The sequence below is a fragment of the Sebastes fasciatus genome, chromosome 6, assembly GCF_043250625.1.
Source record: "Sebastes fasciatus isolate fSebFas1 chromosome 6, fSebFas1.pri, whole genome shotgun sequence".
NCBI classification, from domain to species: Eukaryota; Metazoa; Chordata; class Actinopteri; order Perciformes; family Sebastidae; genus Sebastes; species Sebastes fasciatus.
Genome location: NC_133800.1, coordinates 34,114,451 through 34,130,537, shown reverse-complemented (window position 1 = coordinate 34,130,537; position 16,087 = coordinate 34,114,451). Strand labels below are relative to the sequence as shown.

The 16,087-nt window shown below is 40.7% G+C and overlaps 1 protein-coding gene across 1 annotated transcript in view; it reads right to left on the bottom strand.

The window, feature by feature from the left end:
• Positions 1–3,691, bottom strand: part of antxr2a (ANTXR cell adhesion molecule 2a) — a 103,414-nt gene extending 99,723 nt beyond the window's left edge. Inside the window, exon 1 of the mRNA XM_074639455.1 lies at positions 3,127–3,691. Within this exon, the coding sequence (XP_074495556.1) occupies positions 3,127–3,302 (176 nt within the window). The 5' untranslated portion in view covers positions 3,303–3,691. The remainder of the gene's footprint in view (positions 1–3,126) is intronic.
• Positions 3,692–16,087: the final 12,396 nt, after the last annotated feature.

The following is a 16,087-nucleotide window of genomic DNA, read 5'->3' as shown; positions in this document are numbered from 1 at the left end:
ATTCATACAGCATTGATCTTAATGCTCCGCCCACTCTGTGTGCACAGGTGTGGGACAATTACTCTCCTGTGGGAGTGTCTCTCAATAATTGACAGCAGCAGATAAATAATCTGCCACATGATGTTCCACATTTAAGAGATGTTGTCTTGACGAAGGTCCAGAAACATTAGTATGTTCAATAAATTGTGATGCTGAGCAAGACCAGTGTGCAGGATCTTCTTTTCTCAAGTCTCTAAACTAACGTCCTGAAACCTTCACAGATCTAAAAAGCGTTAGCTGAGTTTGTTAATGCATCCTCATGAAGTAAAGATCATGTTTGTTTGTACTTAGTCAGAGTTGCTGTGGCTGCAGATGGATTCGAAAGGTCAGAACTGCTTTACAACACGATGATAACGTCACGTTCAAATAGCTGCTTTGTGTACTAAATGAACTGAAACCAAATACGGTCGCCTTGTTATTCAGAAACATAAAACACTGTGGTGGATGAGAACATTATGGGAGTGAGTTGACTTTTACTGCTTTTATATTTTGTTGTGCTGTGTTTCATGTAATTCATTGTCTTTTCATTGTTTTCTAGTACATAACCCTTACTGTGTTGTAGAGCTGCAACAATTATAATCAATTAGTTGTCAACTATTAAATCAATCGGCAACTATTTTGATAATCGATTGATCAGTTTGAGTATTTTTTTTAAGAAAAAAAAGTCTCAATTATCTGACTCCAGCTTCTTAAATGTGAATATGTTGTTTATTTTTGTGCGGCACTTTGTAGGCAGACGTTTTACTGGCGTCCGACATGGATTTATTAAGAGAAGTGGATACAGCGTTGGAGGCGGGGCCCTGTTCTTTTCTATGAAAGTTGTTCGGTGGCGCATGATGCCAAAATGGCTCAACTTCCGAATGGAAAAGTACCCGGATCTTCCTGCGTCATGCTATCATCACGGCTTGCTAACTCCGCCTCCCAGCCCTCCCTCCATCATCGGTCTGGGTCTCATTCACGTGAACGGGGGAAGGGAAATAACTCTGGATTCAGCTATTAGTGCGTTTTACAACTTTTAGGATGGACACAGAAGTTGTAGTACCGCCGTTTGGCCACTAAGAAAATTGGGATCAACGGCCGGCGCTCTTCCTGGGGGCTTGGCGTCCGGTAGTTGTTTGCAAACCAAAATAGCGGAAGCATAGCTTTGCTGCTGGGTACTGATGTTGCAATGGAATGAACAATTGACTTTCATTTCTTAGCAATGTACGTTGTTTGATACCAGAGCCCTCATCCACCTAAATGGATCAGAGCCATAAATAATGTTATTAATTACACCCTGTAATGACATGTCAACATGGCTGCTGTGAAAAGGGCCTAATCCAAAACTATGGGCAAAGAACGTATATTGCCAAGAAGTGAAAGTCAATTGTTCGTTCCATTGCAACATCAGCGCCCAGCAGCAGAGCTGCGCTTCCACCATCTTGGACTGAAAACAAATACCTGACGCCAGTAAAACGTCTGCCTACAAAGTTCCGCACAAAAGTAAAAGTCAGTTATTTCTATTCTATGGTCATATAACACATTGTTATATACATATAATAAGCATTCAGTCCAAAATGGCGGCAGCAGCTGCAGTCAAATAAACACTGGAGTTGTGTCTCTTTGCTTCTATGCTCTTTGCCATGGGCATTAATCTGCCGTTATAACAGCCTCCACTCTTCTGGGAAAGTTTTCCACAATATGTTGGAACCTGGCTGCAGAGATTTACACCCATTCAGACACAAGAGCATCAGTGAGGTCCAACTGATGTTGGAGGATCAGGTCTGGCTCACAGTCTGGATTCTAGTTCATCCCAAATGTGTTGGATGGGTTTGAGGTCAGACCAGTCAAGTTCTTCCACACCAAACCAGGAAAACTATTTCATTATGGAGCTGGCTTCGTGCCCTTAGATGTGGTAATGCTGAAACAGGAAATGGCCTTCCCCAAATCATTGCCATCTTGGCAAACTGCAGCATTTACACTTCCTCCCTTTATTAAAAGTAGTGTTGACACCCCTACCATGACCACATGGTGGCCATAAGTCAGGGGTCAGCAACCTGTGGCTCTTTAGCCCCTCTCCAGTGGCTCCCTGTGGATTTTTAAAAATGGAAAAGAATAACTGTTTTTTGTTTACATTTTCATTTTTATTTTTATTTATCATTGTTGTAGGTCTGTGGATCTGAGATTTCGAGAATAAAGTCGTAATATTACGAGAATAAAGTCACAAGTTTAAGAGAAAAAAGTCATAGTATTATGAGAATAAAGTCAATATTATAAAGTAGTAATTTTACTACTTACTACTTTTTTTCTCATAAAGTTATGACTTTATTCTCGTAATATTCCGACTTTATTCTGTAAATCTCAGATGTTTTTTCCCCTCAATGTGGCCCTAATACTCCGTAGTACATTTGCTCTTTGTCCATCACTACATCAGACTCATATACTATATACTTAGACTATAAACTGTGTTACCGTCATCACAATGCTCAAATGTTTTGCGGCTCCAGACAGATTTATTTATTTATTCTTTGCCTAAAATGTCTCTTTTGATGGCCCATATTTATTATTCAACCCTAACACTATAGTGTCACCATTTAGGGTTAAAAAAGAAAACATGCAAACACGTGTGCAGTGACAAAACATGTCCTCATCCGGTCACAGAATATAACGGGTCACAGAAAACGGTGGCACATCTGCAACAAAGTGTCACATCTGCAACAAAGTGTCAAATCTGCAACAAAGTGTCACATCTGCAACAAAGTGTCAAATCTGCAACAAAGTGTCAAATCTGCAACAAAGTGTCACATCTGCAACAAAGTGTCAAATCTGCAACAAAGTGTCAAATCTGCAACAAAGTGTCAAATCTGCAACAAAGTGTCACATCTGCAACAAAGTCTCACATCTGCAACAAAGTCTCACATCTGCAACAAAGTGTCAAATCTGCAACAAAGTCTCACATCTGCAACAAAGTGTCACATCTGCAACAAAGTCTCACATCTGCAACAAAGCGTCACATCTTTTCTCCCTTTACATGCAAACTTAACAGCTTTAAAAACAAAAGTAACAATATTTTCAGATGACTAACAAACTTGTGTTGGTGTTCCTTACTTGTCTAAAACGAAGTAGAGGTCGTAGGCTCCGTGACAGGAAGCTTCTTCTGCCCAGCAGGTCGAAGCGAACATACCGAGGAGCAGCACCGCAGCCGCCGCAGAACTCCACCGACTCCTCCGGTGGAACACTTCACCCTCCTCCGGGCTGGAGGAACGGGGACACTTTTGCAACATTTTTGCAACAAAAAATCAGTTAAATCTCGAGTTTAAAAAGCAAAAAATAGTCTTCAGAGAGTTTCATATAACACAGTTGTATCTGAAGAAGTGTGCATCCATCAGTGAGATCAGCTACATGTCAACAACTTCCTCCAACAACAACCAAGTTAAAGAAGATCTACGAGCTGAAGTAATAAAGGAAACCACCGCCCTCCGTCATCAACTGTGAGCTTTCATCATCTTCCTGACTCACCGTTCACTCACTCACATCCTCAATAAAACACAAACTGAGCTGCTGAGCTCACATCGACCAAGTTTAGTGAGGAGATAAACTAAATCACTGCTACAATAGAAACAAACTTCACCATGATAGTCTGAAGAAAAGTTAGGCTGCTTTCAAGTGCTCCTCCGAAGCTCGGACTTCTGAGTGCTGCAGGCGGTACTTTTTTCACCACAGCTGGAAACTGGTTGGAAATTATAAAAAAAAAAAAAATGTGAAATGCAATGAAAAGATATTTTTATTAAGCATGAAGCATTTTAAGTGGTTGAAAAGTGAAAAAGATGCAATACTTTATTAATACCTGGGGAAACTGGAACGTTACAGTTACTCTAATATAAAAGCATAAAGAGAAATAAGAAATAAAGTAAATAAAAGTAAAGTATGTCAAATTTAAATTAAGTACATAATGCTACAATATATAACACAATATATGTAAAGAAATGTGAATAAATAATAAATATGTACAAATATGTGCATCAAACCATATAAAACCATAGTGTAAATAAGTAAATACAAAATGCTGAGAAGTGAGATCTATTAAGTGTGTTAAATATAAATGCAAGAAAAGTATAAATATGAGAATATTTGTTGAAATGTACAGTATGATTGCATTATTAATGACAGAGTATTGCAGAGTTGCTGTACAATTAATAGTAGTTCTCTGGTACAGTATGAGCAGAAGTACTCAATTACGCGCATTGTTTTTATTGAATCAATAAAAAAACATATAATAAAATATTATTAAATGTAGTTAAGCATCAACATTAAGAGGCTCAATGTTCAGCTTTATTGTCATTATGCAATACAGGATTGCACAATGAAATGCAGTCATTGTGAAGAGCAGCTCCTTTCAGTGTGTCACATTATTAATGCTTTAATGTGTAATCAGCATTTGTTTTTGTTATGGATATGTATAATTACTGTATTTTATATAATTCAAGGTAAAAGTAGTGATACAGTGTTCACAAGTTGTTTGGGTCTTCACGTTTTCCAAGTTTCAATCCAATCTTTCCTAAAGCACATGAAGGCCTCATCAGTTTTCCAGTCTACTGCGCATGCCCGAGCTGCAACCACCTGTTGGACTTCTGCAGAGGTCCTACAGTGCACACACACCCAATAACATCTGGATCATCTTCTGTACAAGGCTACTTCATAATAATAATAATATAATAATGTTCACACAGGTCAGAGGTCAGATATTTGAGATCAGTTTTTTTCTGCAGACTGTTCAAGAGCAAGGCACTACCACTTCAGGGGTTGGGGTTTGATTCCCATTAGGCTCATGCATGAATGTTGAAATCTGTTCACTGTCACATGCGTTACACAGTCATTGTATATTATTGTTATTTAAAACTATTTGATAATAGTTCAGTCTCATATCCTATATATTTCAGGCCCAAATTATTATTATTTTTAGCTGAATTATACATAAGGTTTTATACTTATATGTATAGACAAAGAATTATAGTATATTTCTAGACATTTGGACTATAAAGATTGTGTCAGTCTTCTTGCAACTAAAGAACCGCTCGTTCATGAAACAGAAATTGCATTTGTGTTGGTTAAAACCACATGATTCTTGTTCATTTCTTGCCTGAAAACTACAAAACTTCTTGTTGGAATTAACACAGAGAGGAAAACGTTTGATACTAAAAGATGATTTAAATTTCCTATTTTTCAAGCTACGATTGATTACATTTTGGAAGAACCGTCTGCACAGGAAATGCTTCTCCTTTTCCTCGTAATTTCACAGTTCCCCCAAATATTTTTTGACATCTCTCAGATATCGGCTTGGCTTGCACTACTTCTGTGACAGATTTTATTTAAAACAGTACGAACACGTGGCAAACAAAGCATCCAAAACTCTTTCCACACTACAGAGAGAACAGTCAATCTGATAAAGGAAAAAGTATCTTGGCAAAATGAGACCAGGAAAAGGCTGCAGATGTGAGGTCTGCCATGTGTGAACTCAAAGAGGTTTCAGAAAAGATGTTGCATTAGGACAAATTCTGAGATGCAGCATTAAAAGTATTCCTTGTAAATTGTTTTTGGAGGAAGAGGTGTGTTTTTATAAGCCTCTTTGTGTTTACTTTCTCCTCTAGTTTGTGTTTCTTCATTCCTTCCTTTTCAGTTTTTATAACTCACATGTGAAAAGAGGGTGACGACTTTCATACGTATCCAAGAAATAACTTTGGCGTGTGCTGCTTCAATAACACACAACAGAACAGACCCCCAGAACGCAATAAAACAGTACGCTCCTTAACGCTAACAGTGATTTACAGCTGTTGATCAGTCGTGTCTTGATGTACCCAGACACACCAAACCAACATCAAAGACCTAGCGGTGATGAAGGCCACCAGTGGAGTTGCCTCACGTCGCCTTTGTCTTGGCCCAAAACTTGCACTTGAACACAGCACAAAGACTACAGCCGATGACCACCACTTAGCTTCATTCCAGATGTTCATGTCGCTGTGAAAATATCTGTGTGTCGGAATGATCAGATGAGATGAAGATGAAAAATGAGAAGAGCCTTCTGTGTTTGTCCTCTTGACTTTACTCGTCGGTTTGCTTTCTTCACGTCCGTTTCTCTTCTTGTGGACTGATTTGCTTAAGCTGAACAGCCAATCAGAGTGATTTCTCTCACCGACGAGCACCGCCCGCAATTCAACATACTGAATCGGCAGAAAAGTCTCCAACACGGGCAGACTAGAGTCGACGGTGCAGGACACACCGCAAAATCTAGGCTGACAGACGCTCAGCGACGGCCCCAAACTGTCTGACGGTCAGCCCTTAAGGGTTTTTAAAAAGTTCTTACAGTCTTCAAGTTTTTTTAAAGTTTTTAAGTTTTGTTAAGTTTTTAAGTGTGTAGGATTTTGTGACATCTAGTGGTGTGGTAGCAGATTGCAACCAACTGAGTACCCCTCCACTCACTACTCCCTTTACGTGAACCGCTGAGTGCTTAACCGTGGTAACGCCGTTCGCCTCGCTCAGAGACCATCCTTACCATAATAACATTACTTCAGGAGCAATGAAAGTCAGACGGCGGCTGGCAGTTCCACGGTTTAGCATTCTGCAGCTCTCTCTCTCTCTCTCTCTAAATCCTACACACTGTTCCTTTAAGTTTAAGAAACACGGATTTTCGTGACAGATATGTCATGCAACAGTGTAAGAGCATGGGGGGATTTTTCAGTTTAACATTTAATTAAATGTGCCTTTATATTCCAGGCACATTATGGAAGCTGCAGGTGCCTCCATCCTCAGCATGGATGGCTCATTGTGTGATTTAAATCCCCAACGCTGGCAGACTCAGTGCATCGCTCTACTCATTGATCTACGCAGGGAGCTGAACCTCTAAACCTGGCAACGCACCGCGGAGCTGGATGCATAAAACCGAAGCCTTCCTCGTCTTAGTGCTGCCACGCTCCACCCACCGAGCTACACACCACCATTTAACCAAACGCAATATATGAACATGTGGCCAAGTGGCTTTCCAAAAAACAAAAGTCTTCAAGGGAATACCAGGGTGGATGATGCAAATGTTGTCACATCTATAGATGAGTAACTCCTGTGTATCTGGCTATCTTCCGCTCAGGTTACAGTAAACACTAATCATACCTTTGTTCATGTGGTAGGAAATTCCAGGTTTGCTGTTATCTGATTACTCAACAAGGTGTGCTGGAGGAGGATAAGACTTCAGGCTATGGAATCAGGTAAAAACACTGACAGGAGCTCAAAGTGAAAACAGCTGTTGTTGAGCTCCACCTGGTTTACCTGTACCTGCTGCAACACATGTCCTCAATAAAAAAGGGTTTTATATAGTTATTGCGATTTCTGTAATTCATGTAGACATATTTGTTTGTTGGTTTTTACAAGTTATGTCAATATTATGGATGGCACCTGCATTGAAATCCATACAAATCTCGCAGTTAAATGAAAAAAGTTTGTAGTACATATTGAGTTAAAGCCGCTGCCTGCAAATTTTGAGGAAATCAACAGCTATATTCTGTAATCACTTTGACATATTCCTAACTGTCTCCTGTCATGACATACTGGGAACGTTTTTTACTTGCAGAGGGGGGACAAAGTCATTGTTCTGCAAATCTCATGTCCTGAAATGGGTGTTTTGAGTCAAAATAAGTCAGTACAAGTCAAAAGATGTACTTTTGCAAGATCATGTCCCTTCCGGGGGCTCTGTAATTTTGTGCCCTTCACCAAATTAAGCACCACTTTAATTTTAAACGGCGTAATAATTAGTAAATTTACACAAATAATTTACTGCATTATAAAATTTGTATTCATGACCTCCAAATAAATGTCCTAAAATTTGAAAGCAACCTGATGAAAAGTCATGCAAAGTCAATGGAAAGCTACGGCGGCTGCTCTGAGCTCAGCGAGCTGCGGCCATTTGATTCTGGAAGTGTGACCAAACAAAATCGGAGAAAGTTTAACTTTTAGCAGCGAAAAGCAGCCAGAGAGTTTCCGCAGCCAATCAACAATGATATTTCCTGCCTGAAACACATGAACACGCCTCCCAGCCGCGGAAATATGTAATTATTGCGGCGAACCGCACTTCGCCACTGCCTCGTGTGAATATGGCATTACATGCTTTATGTGCACTCCTAAAGACATCTCCCTCCTGGTCACACAACAGATTGATCCATGTGTATGGTCAGAAAAATGAAGAGTTGATTTGCTCCACACTTTGTTCAACATCATTTAAAACATTCAAAGTCAAAAGGCTATAAAGTCCAAATGAAGTCACAAATCATTACTGTTAAAGTCACATCTAAAGTCATCAAATTCATGTCACTCGACAATATAATATGTGACATTCAAATATATTTAAAGGTTGTAATCAAGTCGATCAATTCAGATGAGTTTCCGGTTCATTTTACACTCTGCCCCCAGGCTGGGGCAGTGTAAAGATGAATGCTAATACAACAGCTGTACACGGTATAGTGTGTATATAATCTGAATATTACCATAAAGATGACATGTATGTTTATATTTCCAGGCTCAAGTTTGGCACTAACACTAAATATATAATATCTGTTAGACCATTTTGTTTAAATCCTGATTGCTTTGAGTTCTTATTTCTCTCAGGAAGTCCTCACATCGTTTTCCTCAAACCACAGCTTCTACTAAAACATGGATTATATACAGAGGAAGAACATTTTCTTTTGTTTAGCCTCCGTGTGAAAACTGCGCTGTCACACAACTCCATATCAGCGAGGTAATTACCACTAACACACCTCATCAAATCTGAATAGTCCAGAGAACAGCGACACACGAGTATAATTATCTGGCAAATCAAAGTATAATTAGATTTTAATTAGAATGTTAATTCTTTTGCACGCCGTTTGGTTTCAGTATATGCTACCTAACTCGGTGTATCCTGAGCAGGGCTCCATAACACAAAGAGAACGGGGTAAAAAAACAACAAGCATGTATTTCCCATTATTGGGGAAATGTACGTGGATATGAGAATCCAGTGGATTGAGAAAATAGTTGTAGTGCATGAATTTGTCACGGAGCTTTTAAGCTGGAGGAGGAATCAAAAGTGACGGTTAAAACAACAACACTGATTTATGGAAGCAGTGAAGTGTTGAAGCTAATCAAGAGATAAAGCCATGACAAAATGCAAAAGTGCAAGAACAAACTAATATTTCTATTTGTTAACCCTTTACCATTCTGCCCTCTTTTTGAGGGGGACAGGGGATGTTCAGGGGGATAAAAAGTCAACAGTAGATGTCACATAGAAGTGGTGTACAGCATCTGAAAGCTGGAAACCTGAAGATTAATTTGAGATATATGAATTAATTGAAAGTAAATAAGGGCTTAACATTATGATAGAAGTATATGATGGTCATCCCCATGCTCTATTAGGTCTCATAAGTTGTTGTAGCCATTTGTGGGTTGATAACATTTGTTACACAGATTTGGTGCTAAATTTAACAATTTTTTTACCACTGAAGAATTGATAAAAATGCTCTATAATCCCTCCAAAATACCACAATAAGACACCAAGACCTTGAAGAACACCATAGAAAAAGCCATGCTCTGATTTGGGATCAAAAACTTTTTGACATTTTGGAGATTTCTGCAAGAATTGCATTTTTTTGGCGATTGGATGGCGAGCGCTTCTGTTGTGTAAACTGCTCAGAAACCCCCTTATTGTCAATCTAGCTAGGAAAGCCATCCATCCTCTGAATGCTCTAGGTCTCTAGTCTGATCCATCCATCCTCTGAATGCTCTAGGTCTCTAGTTTGATCCATCCATCCTCTGAATGCTCTAGGTCTCTAGTCTAATCCATCCATCCTCTGAATGCTCTAGGTCTCTAGTTTGATCCATCCATCCTCTGAATGCTCTAGGTCTCTAGTCTGATCCATCCATCCTCTGAATGCTCTAGGTCTCTAGTTTGATCCATCCATCCTCTGAATGCTCTAGGTCTCTAGTTTGATCCATCCATCCTCTGAATGCTCTAGGTCTCTAGTTTGATCCATCCATCCTCTGAATGCTCTAGGTCTCTAGTCTGATCCATCCATCCTCTGAATGCTCTAGGTCTCTAGTCTGATCCATCCATCCTCTGAATGCTCTAGGTCCCTAGTCTGATCCATCCATCCTCTGAATGCTCTAGGTCTCTAGTTTGATCCATCCATCCTCTGAATGCTCTAGGTCTCTAGTTTGATCCATCCATCCTCTGAATGCTCTAGGTCTCTAGTTTGTTGCTGTAAAGTTTCATGAGGATGTGATTATCCTAGAGGTCACAACAGGTCATTTTATACAGTGAGGTCAAGTTTCAAAAACATTCCAATAATCCAGTCTGGATGATACAAAGACGTGAACTAGGATCTCTGCATCAGCCATGGATAAAGAAGACCTGATTTTAGCGATGTTACGTAGGTGAAAGGAGGCGATCTTGGTGATATCTTTAATGTGCTGATCACTGTACTGTAACAACTGATGAACAACAACAATAATTACTGAATCACCTTCCTCTGTTACTCAGTGTGATTTAGTGCATAGTAAATATTTCTGTGGGACGGACACTTTACTGCTTTGTCCTCTGAAGGTCCTTGAAGTTCAGAGCTGCAGCATGTTGATGATGCTTCATCAGGAGTAAACCTCGTTATCAATAATATGAGAGGCGTCAGAAAATCAAGGCACCCTCAAAGAAAACCAACCAAAGAAATATTAGTCATGATAACAAAGATCCATGGAGCCCTAATGGCATCTATAACTCATAATTACCTTAATAACTGTTATTTTAGCTTGTTTTTCCTCCTTTGAGAAAGCATTGTTTGTCACTAATGGCATCTTAAGTTGAAATTGAGTGCCTTGCCCACAAGTAAACAGCATCTATCAATCATGACTTGAGGCCAAGTGTCAAAACACACAAAAGCCAAAAGTGTGTGTTTAAGAAGTGTGTAATGAGTGTGTCGACAGCTCCTACTCCTGCCTGATATGTGTAAATGGTGATTGCACACAGTGACCATCTTTTCTTGTTTTTAACATGTGAACTCATCAGCTGCTCCCCCCATCAGCTTCATCAGTTACTGGTGTTACAGAAGACACGCCGCCATGTTGGAAGATCTTAATGTGGTGTTCATATTGTGCTATAAGGGATTGGATTTGTTATTCTTTCAGCATGGTGGTTTGTCCATTGCAATTCTTCATGACAGTGATGTAGTAGTGTTTGCTGCTGCTGCTTTGCACAATCCTTCTGTACTTTTAATCGCTGATATTTATTATGTTTTTTCTCATTCGTGCCTCATTTATTGCTTGTAAATACGTGTGAAGTCTTTTGAAACAATGCACCATCTGAGCAACTGCAATTTTGTTGTGCTTGCATAATGACAATAAAGTTCTTGATTGATTGATTGATTAAATAATTTGGGAGCAAAATGAATCCCAACACCATTAGCAAGTAAATAAAACCCATTATGAACAAAGGTTAGTTATATTTAAAAGCATGGTAAATGTGAGAGAAAACTGTAAATTGAACTGTCATACCTAGATGTCGTTTAACCAGACATGAGGAAAACAAGGTCAGAGGTTATATGAATCTGTCCGGACATTAAGGACAGATATATGGCTAGATGGAGTGGTAGAGATAGTATTTTAGAATTGTGTTAAAGTCTTCATAAATCAACAAGACAGCTGTGAACCTGTACCGGTCACATGGACGCATGCGGTTCCACAGGGCCGGCTGAAGGCATAGGCCATATAGGCGGTTGCCTAGGGCACCCTCTAAAAAAATAAATAAATTAAAAAGAAAAATGCTGGTATCTAGTATTTTCACATTTTATTTCTTCAAAATGAAAAGGTCCAAGCCTTCAGGAAAACGGAGAAAAGAGGAGGAGGAAAAGAAAGCCCAGTATAGAGGTATGATATTGGCCGCCGGCGGCGGTGGGATGGGCTCCAAATCCGAATTTTGCCTAGGTCACCAAAAGGGCTAGAGCCGGCCTTGCGGTTCCATTCATACTACAATTGATGGTCCGCATCGGTCTAGTTTTCCACGTATGCGCATTTTCCGATCCACGCTCCAGTCCAGTTGGTAATGGTAATGCACCATAACGTTGTTTGCCAGGAGTTCAACGCCATTTGGCTGTCTTTATTTTCCTTTAAATAGAAATTAAACAATGTGGGTAATGGCGGATCTCCTCACACAACCTCTCTTCAAAACAAGCTTCCATTTTGTTATCTTCTGCTTCTTCTTGGCAAACCAGTTAAAGGTGCATACGCCACCAACTGGACTGGAGTGTGGAACAAAACTAGAGCATGCATACAGTCCACGTGGTCACAATTTTTGTGCGGCAAGCGGACATGGACGATGACGACATTTACATCTCGCAGATGCAAACGCGGAAAGTATGAATTGGCCTTATGGTACGTGTCCACATGGGCATTTTTGGTCGCGAGGAATTGCTGCGCTTCGCAGCATTGGACGCTTGATGGGCTGCTACTAGGCACTAGGCATCTGATTGGACGAACGTTTTCACCTGTGGGCTGCTGCTCCCAGCTTTCATACCAGAACCAACATGGCGGCTCTTTTGGAAACTTTCTAATATATTACGAAAATAGTTTACTGAAATGTGTTTCTGAAAACTTTTTAGACGACAAATAAGCCATGCAGTTGCTGGATCTGTCTTCATTTGAGATCGACAATGGTTAATTGTTGTTAGAAGTTTTTCGAGAGTTTCCAGAGGCAATGAGTCATGCTGGACGCCCCCGATTTGCATAAAGTAGCCAAGACCTCAACTTTATGCAAATGAGGAACGGTCCGTCTCTCAAATCGTGCCACCACGCTACCAGAATGCATTGCACGGCTGTTGTGTGCACAATGAATGGGAAGCCTGGAAAGGACGGATCCTGTGGACACGTACCATGAAGCACTCTTCCAATCCGAGCTGCAACACTTTCAAGACTTTCTGCCTTGACGTTTGTTCCCCTTAGAAGCCCGAGCCATCACAGTTAACAACAGTTTGAGAATGTGTCAAACTGTAAATTCACACTATGAAGATGTATGTTTGAGCTGACTTCTTGTGGGTTCTTCCTCCACTCCATCCCTGCACGGCAGGCCTCAGCTCAAGCACACATCTTCACCGACTCCGTGCTCCTCGGAGGCAGACGTTAGCATTTAGAGACGGACAGGCAGCCAGGCATCATCCAGATAATGAAATGAATCCACGTTTGATCCTCTCAGCGTCTCCCGGTAATTGTTCTTGATTCCCCCTTTGTGTTTCACGCTTGACTCCCCACTCATATCAGGGCCCGCGTATGAAGACGTGCTCGTTCCCCCTATCAGTGACAGCAGAGTTCAGTGATTAACAAATTAAGGATCTTCTTTGCCTTAATCTGTCTCGAGGCTTTTATTCAGCTGGCTCCCTGCAGAAACATGTTTGGCAGTGACAGCACCTCTGCTCCCATGTTTAATTGGATTAGAGGGAAATCGGGATAAATACACTCTCAGACGGGGCATCGGGGAGGGCTGGATGAGGGGAGAGCAGGTGATGAAGTCGTCTCAGAATTACCTTTTCAACTTCTTTCACCGCGCTGTTGAGACATCAAGGATTTCTTTGGCGTGGAGTATCATGGGAGGAAGTGAAAGCCTGCGTGAGGACGTATGGATTAATTTCGGGAAACATTAGGCTGAACAGATTAACGTCAAAGTAGGAACACTCTGCTGATGTTCAGCAGTGGGGATGGGGCAGTGCAAGCTTCTATTAAAGTCTCTAGATTAGTTAGTCCAAGACTGAACATGACGGGATAGTTTGCACTGTTGTTTCACATCTTTATAATCTGACTATTTTCATGTTGCTATGCGATGAAGGTTCTATGTTTTTAGGCTGTTTGTCGGTCCATCACTGTAGTCCAGACTAAAATATCTCAGCAACTTTTTAATCAATTGCCATGACATTTCAAACAGATATTGGTGGTTTCCAAACAATAAATCCTACTAATTTTGATGATCCTTTCACTTTTCATCTCATGCCATTGTGAGGTTTACATTGGTGGTTTTGAGTTTAATGCCTCGACAAGTATTGGATGGATTTAAATGTGGTACATATTCCTGTTCCCCATTCTCACTCCTAACTCATCAAATACTGACACTTGGTCAGTGGCCCTACGCTTCAAACCAGGTCTAGGTAGTCCTCTAGCATCAAGACCGGCATGACAGTTTCAGCCATAGACTGTATGAAGATGGACGACGCGTCTCCACTTCCCCCCAATGTGCAGAAGTGAAGCCATCATTTGCCATCATTTTCAGTGAAGGCGTCATTTTGAGCCAGAGTCTGCGCAGTGGCGATCGGGCGGTGGCTCTGTGGTATCGAGGTCACACGCCCGAACCAATGGCGAGCTGAGCACGGCTGCAGCTTGTCAATCAGGACGTCTCACCCCCTTTTTATAGCATCAAATAACTAATTAAACGCTTGAAAGACGATGGATGAAATCCAGGCTTCATTAAGGACAATATGGAGTGACAGTCTAGTCTCTAGTCTTTACTGTCTCTTTCTGTTTGGGTTAAAAGAAGATGAAAGAAAGGTTTAAGTGAACATCGTTGCTTTCTGTAGACGTCATTCTTCCTGGGTTCATGGGATTGTCACCAACATTCAAGTCATCACTTACATTTGTATTCATAAACAAATTCATTCCTGAAAGGTTTCTTGGTGGAAATGAATATTTGTCATAATTTTGGAAGGAAAAAGTAAACAATGAATTCAAAAATATTTATTATAGTTTGATTGTTGTGGCACAAGAACAAAAGCGTTGAGTTGTGTCCTCAGTGGAGTCATCAAAACAGTTGGGCAGCAGATTTCCACAAAGTGTTTCCAAAGTTCATAACAGAATACTCAGTGGGATTCATTGTCGGAGTCACACCGAACACACCAGACACAGTTTAACTGTCATACAATACAATGATGCTCCTGGTTCCTGTCACAGATTGAGATGGTTTACTGACAGCTGAGAGCAATCGGCAGTAAAACATGTTGGCTTTGTACGTTTCTGCAAACCACGGATATGTTGAGCAAGTGATGTAGTATATTGAAGGGCCGGTATTGAAAGTTACGTAGTTGACTTTACACTTGTTAACGTAACATTACGTAAGAAAGTCCGCTAAGGGCAGTTGTTGTTTATTTACGTGATTACGTGATATTTTCTAGCCTTAACCAAGTAGGCCTAGTTTTGTTGACTAAACCTAACTCAACGTTAACCACATGGCAATGTGCCATATATATCAGATCAAATATGAAACACATTTTTGGTTCAGAAATGTCAACATTCAACCTATCTGTGGTTTGCAGAAACGTACAATGCCAAAAACATTTCTGGCGATTTGGCTCAAAACATAGCTTCTATTTGTGGCTAACTTAAGAAGCTAACAGCTAAATGTAACCAGCTGACCACTAGTGACAAATGAGAGCTTTAAAACTACTGAAAAACAGTGAAATCGCTGTTTGAATACATTGTACTGTATTGTTTATCCCAAGATAACGACTAACTGCCATCCTCTATGTAGATTTTATTTAATTGTAACACTTTAGATTGTTCCTGTTTCCATTTTGATAGATAGATAATATTACCCTCAACACCTGCTTTCCTAAAAACTGACAAACTGAATACCTGCTTCTTCTCTGAGTTCACACACCGCCGCTAGTCTGTAAAAACACAACCATCAGTTTGCATCCATCTCGCTGCTCCGTCTCGCACTCCCACCGGCTTCCTACCCCCCCACTCCCCTCTCTGTGTTTTATTTACTTGGCTGACATGCAGCCTTCGCGCTGGCAGCCTTGTCCATCAAAAGGCACCTGCTCCTGGTGATTGTTTGCTCACCTTCCTGTCCAGAGCGCTGCACATGAGTGTCAGCAATGTTTCGCTCTCACCACCTTTTTGTTTTTTCTCCTCCACTCTGATGAAATGTCTTCTGGGCTGACGGGCCCGCCTGTGCAAACATCAGGTCAGCGCGGCGTCCCGAGGCGTGCTCGTCTCTGGAGAAGTCACCGAATTTCATCACTGCGTT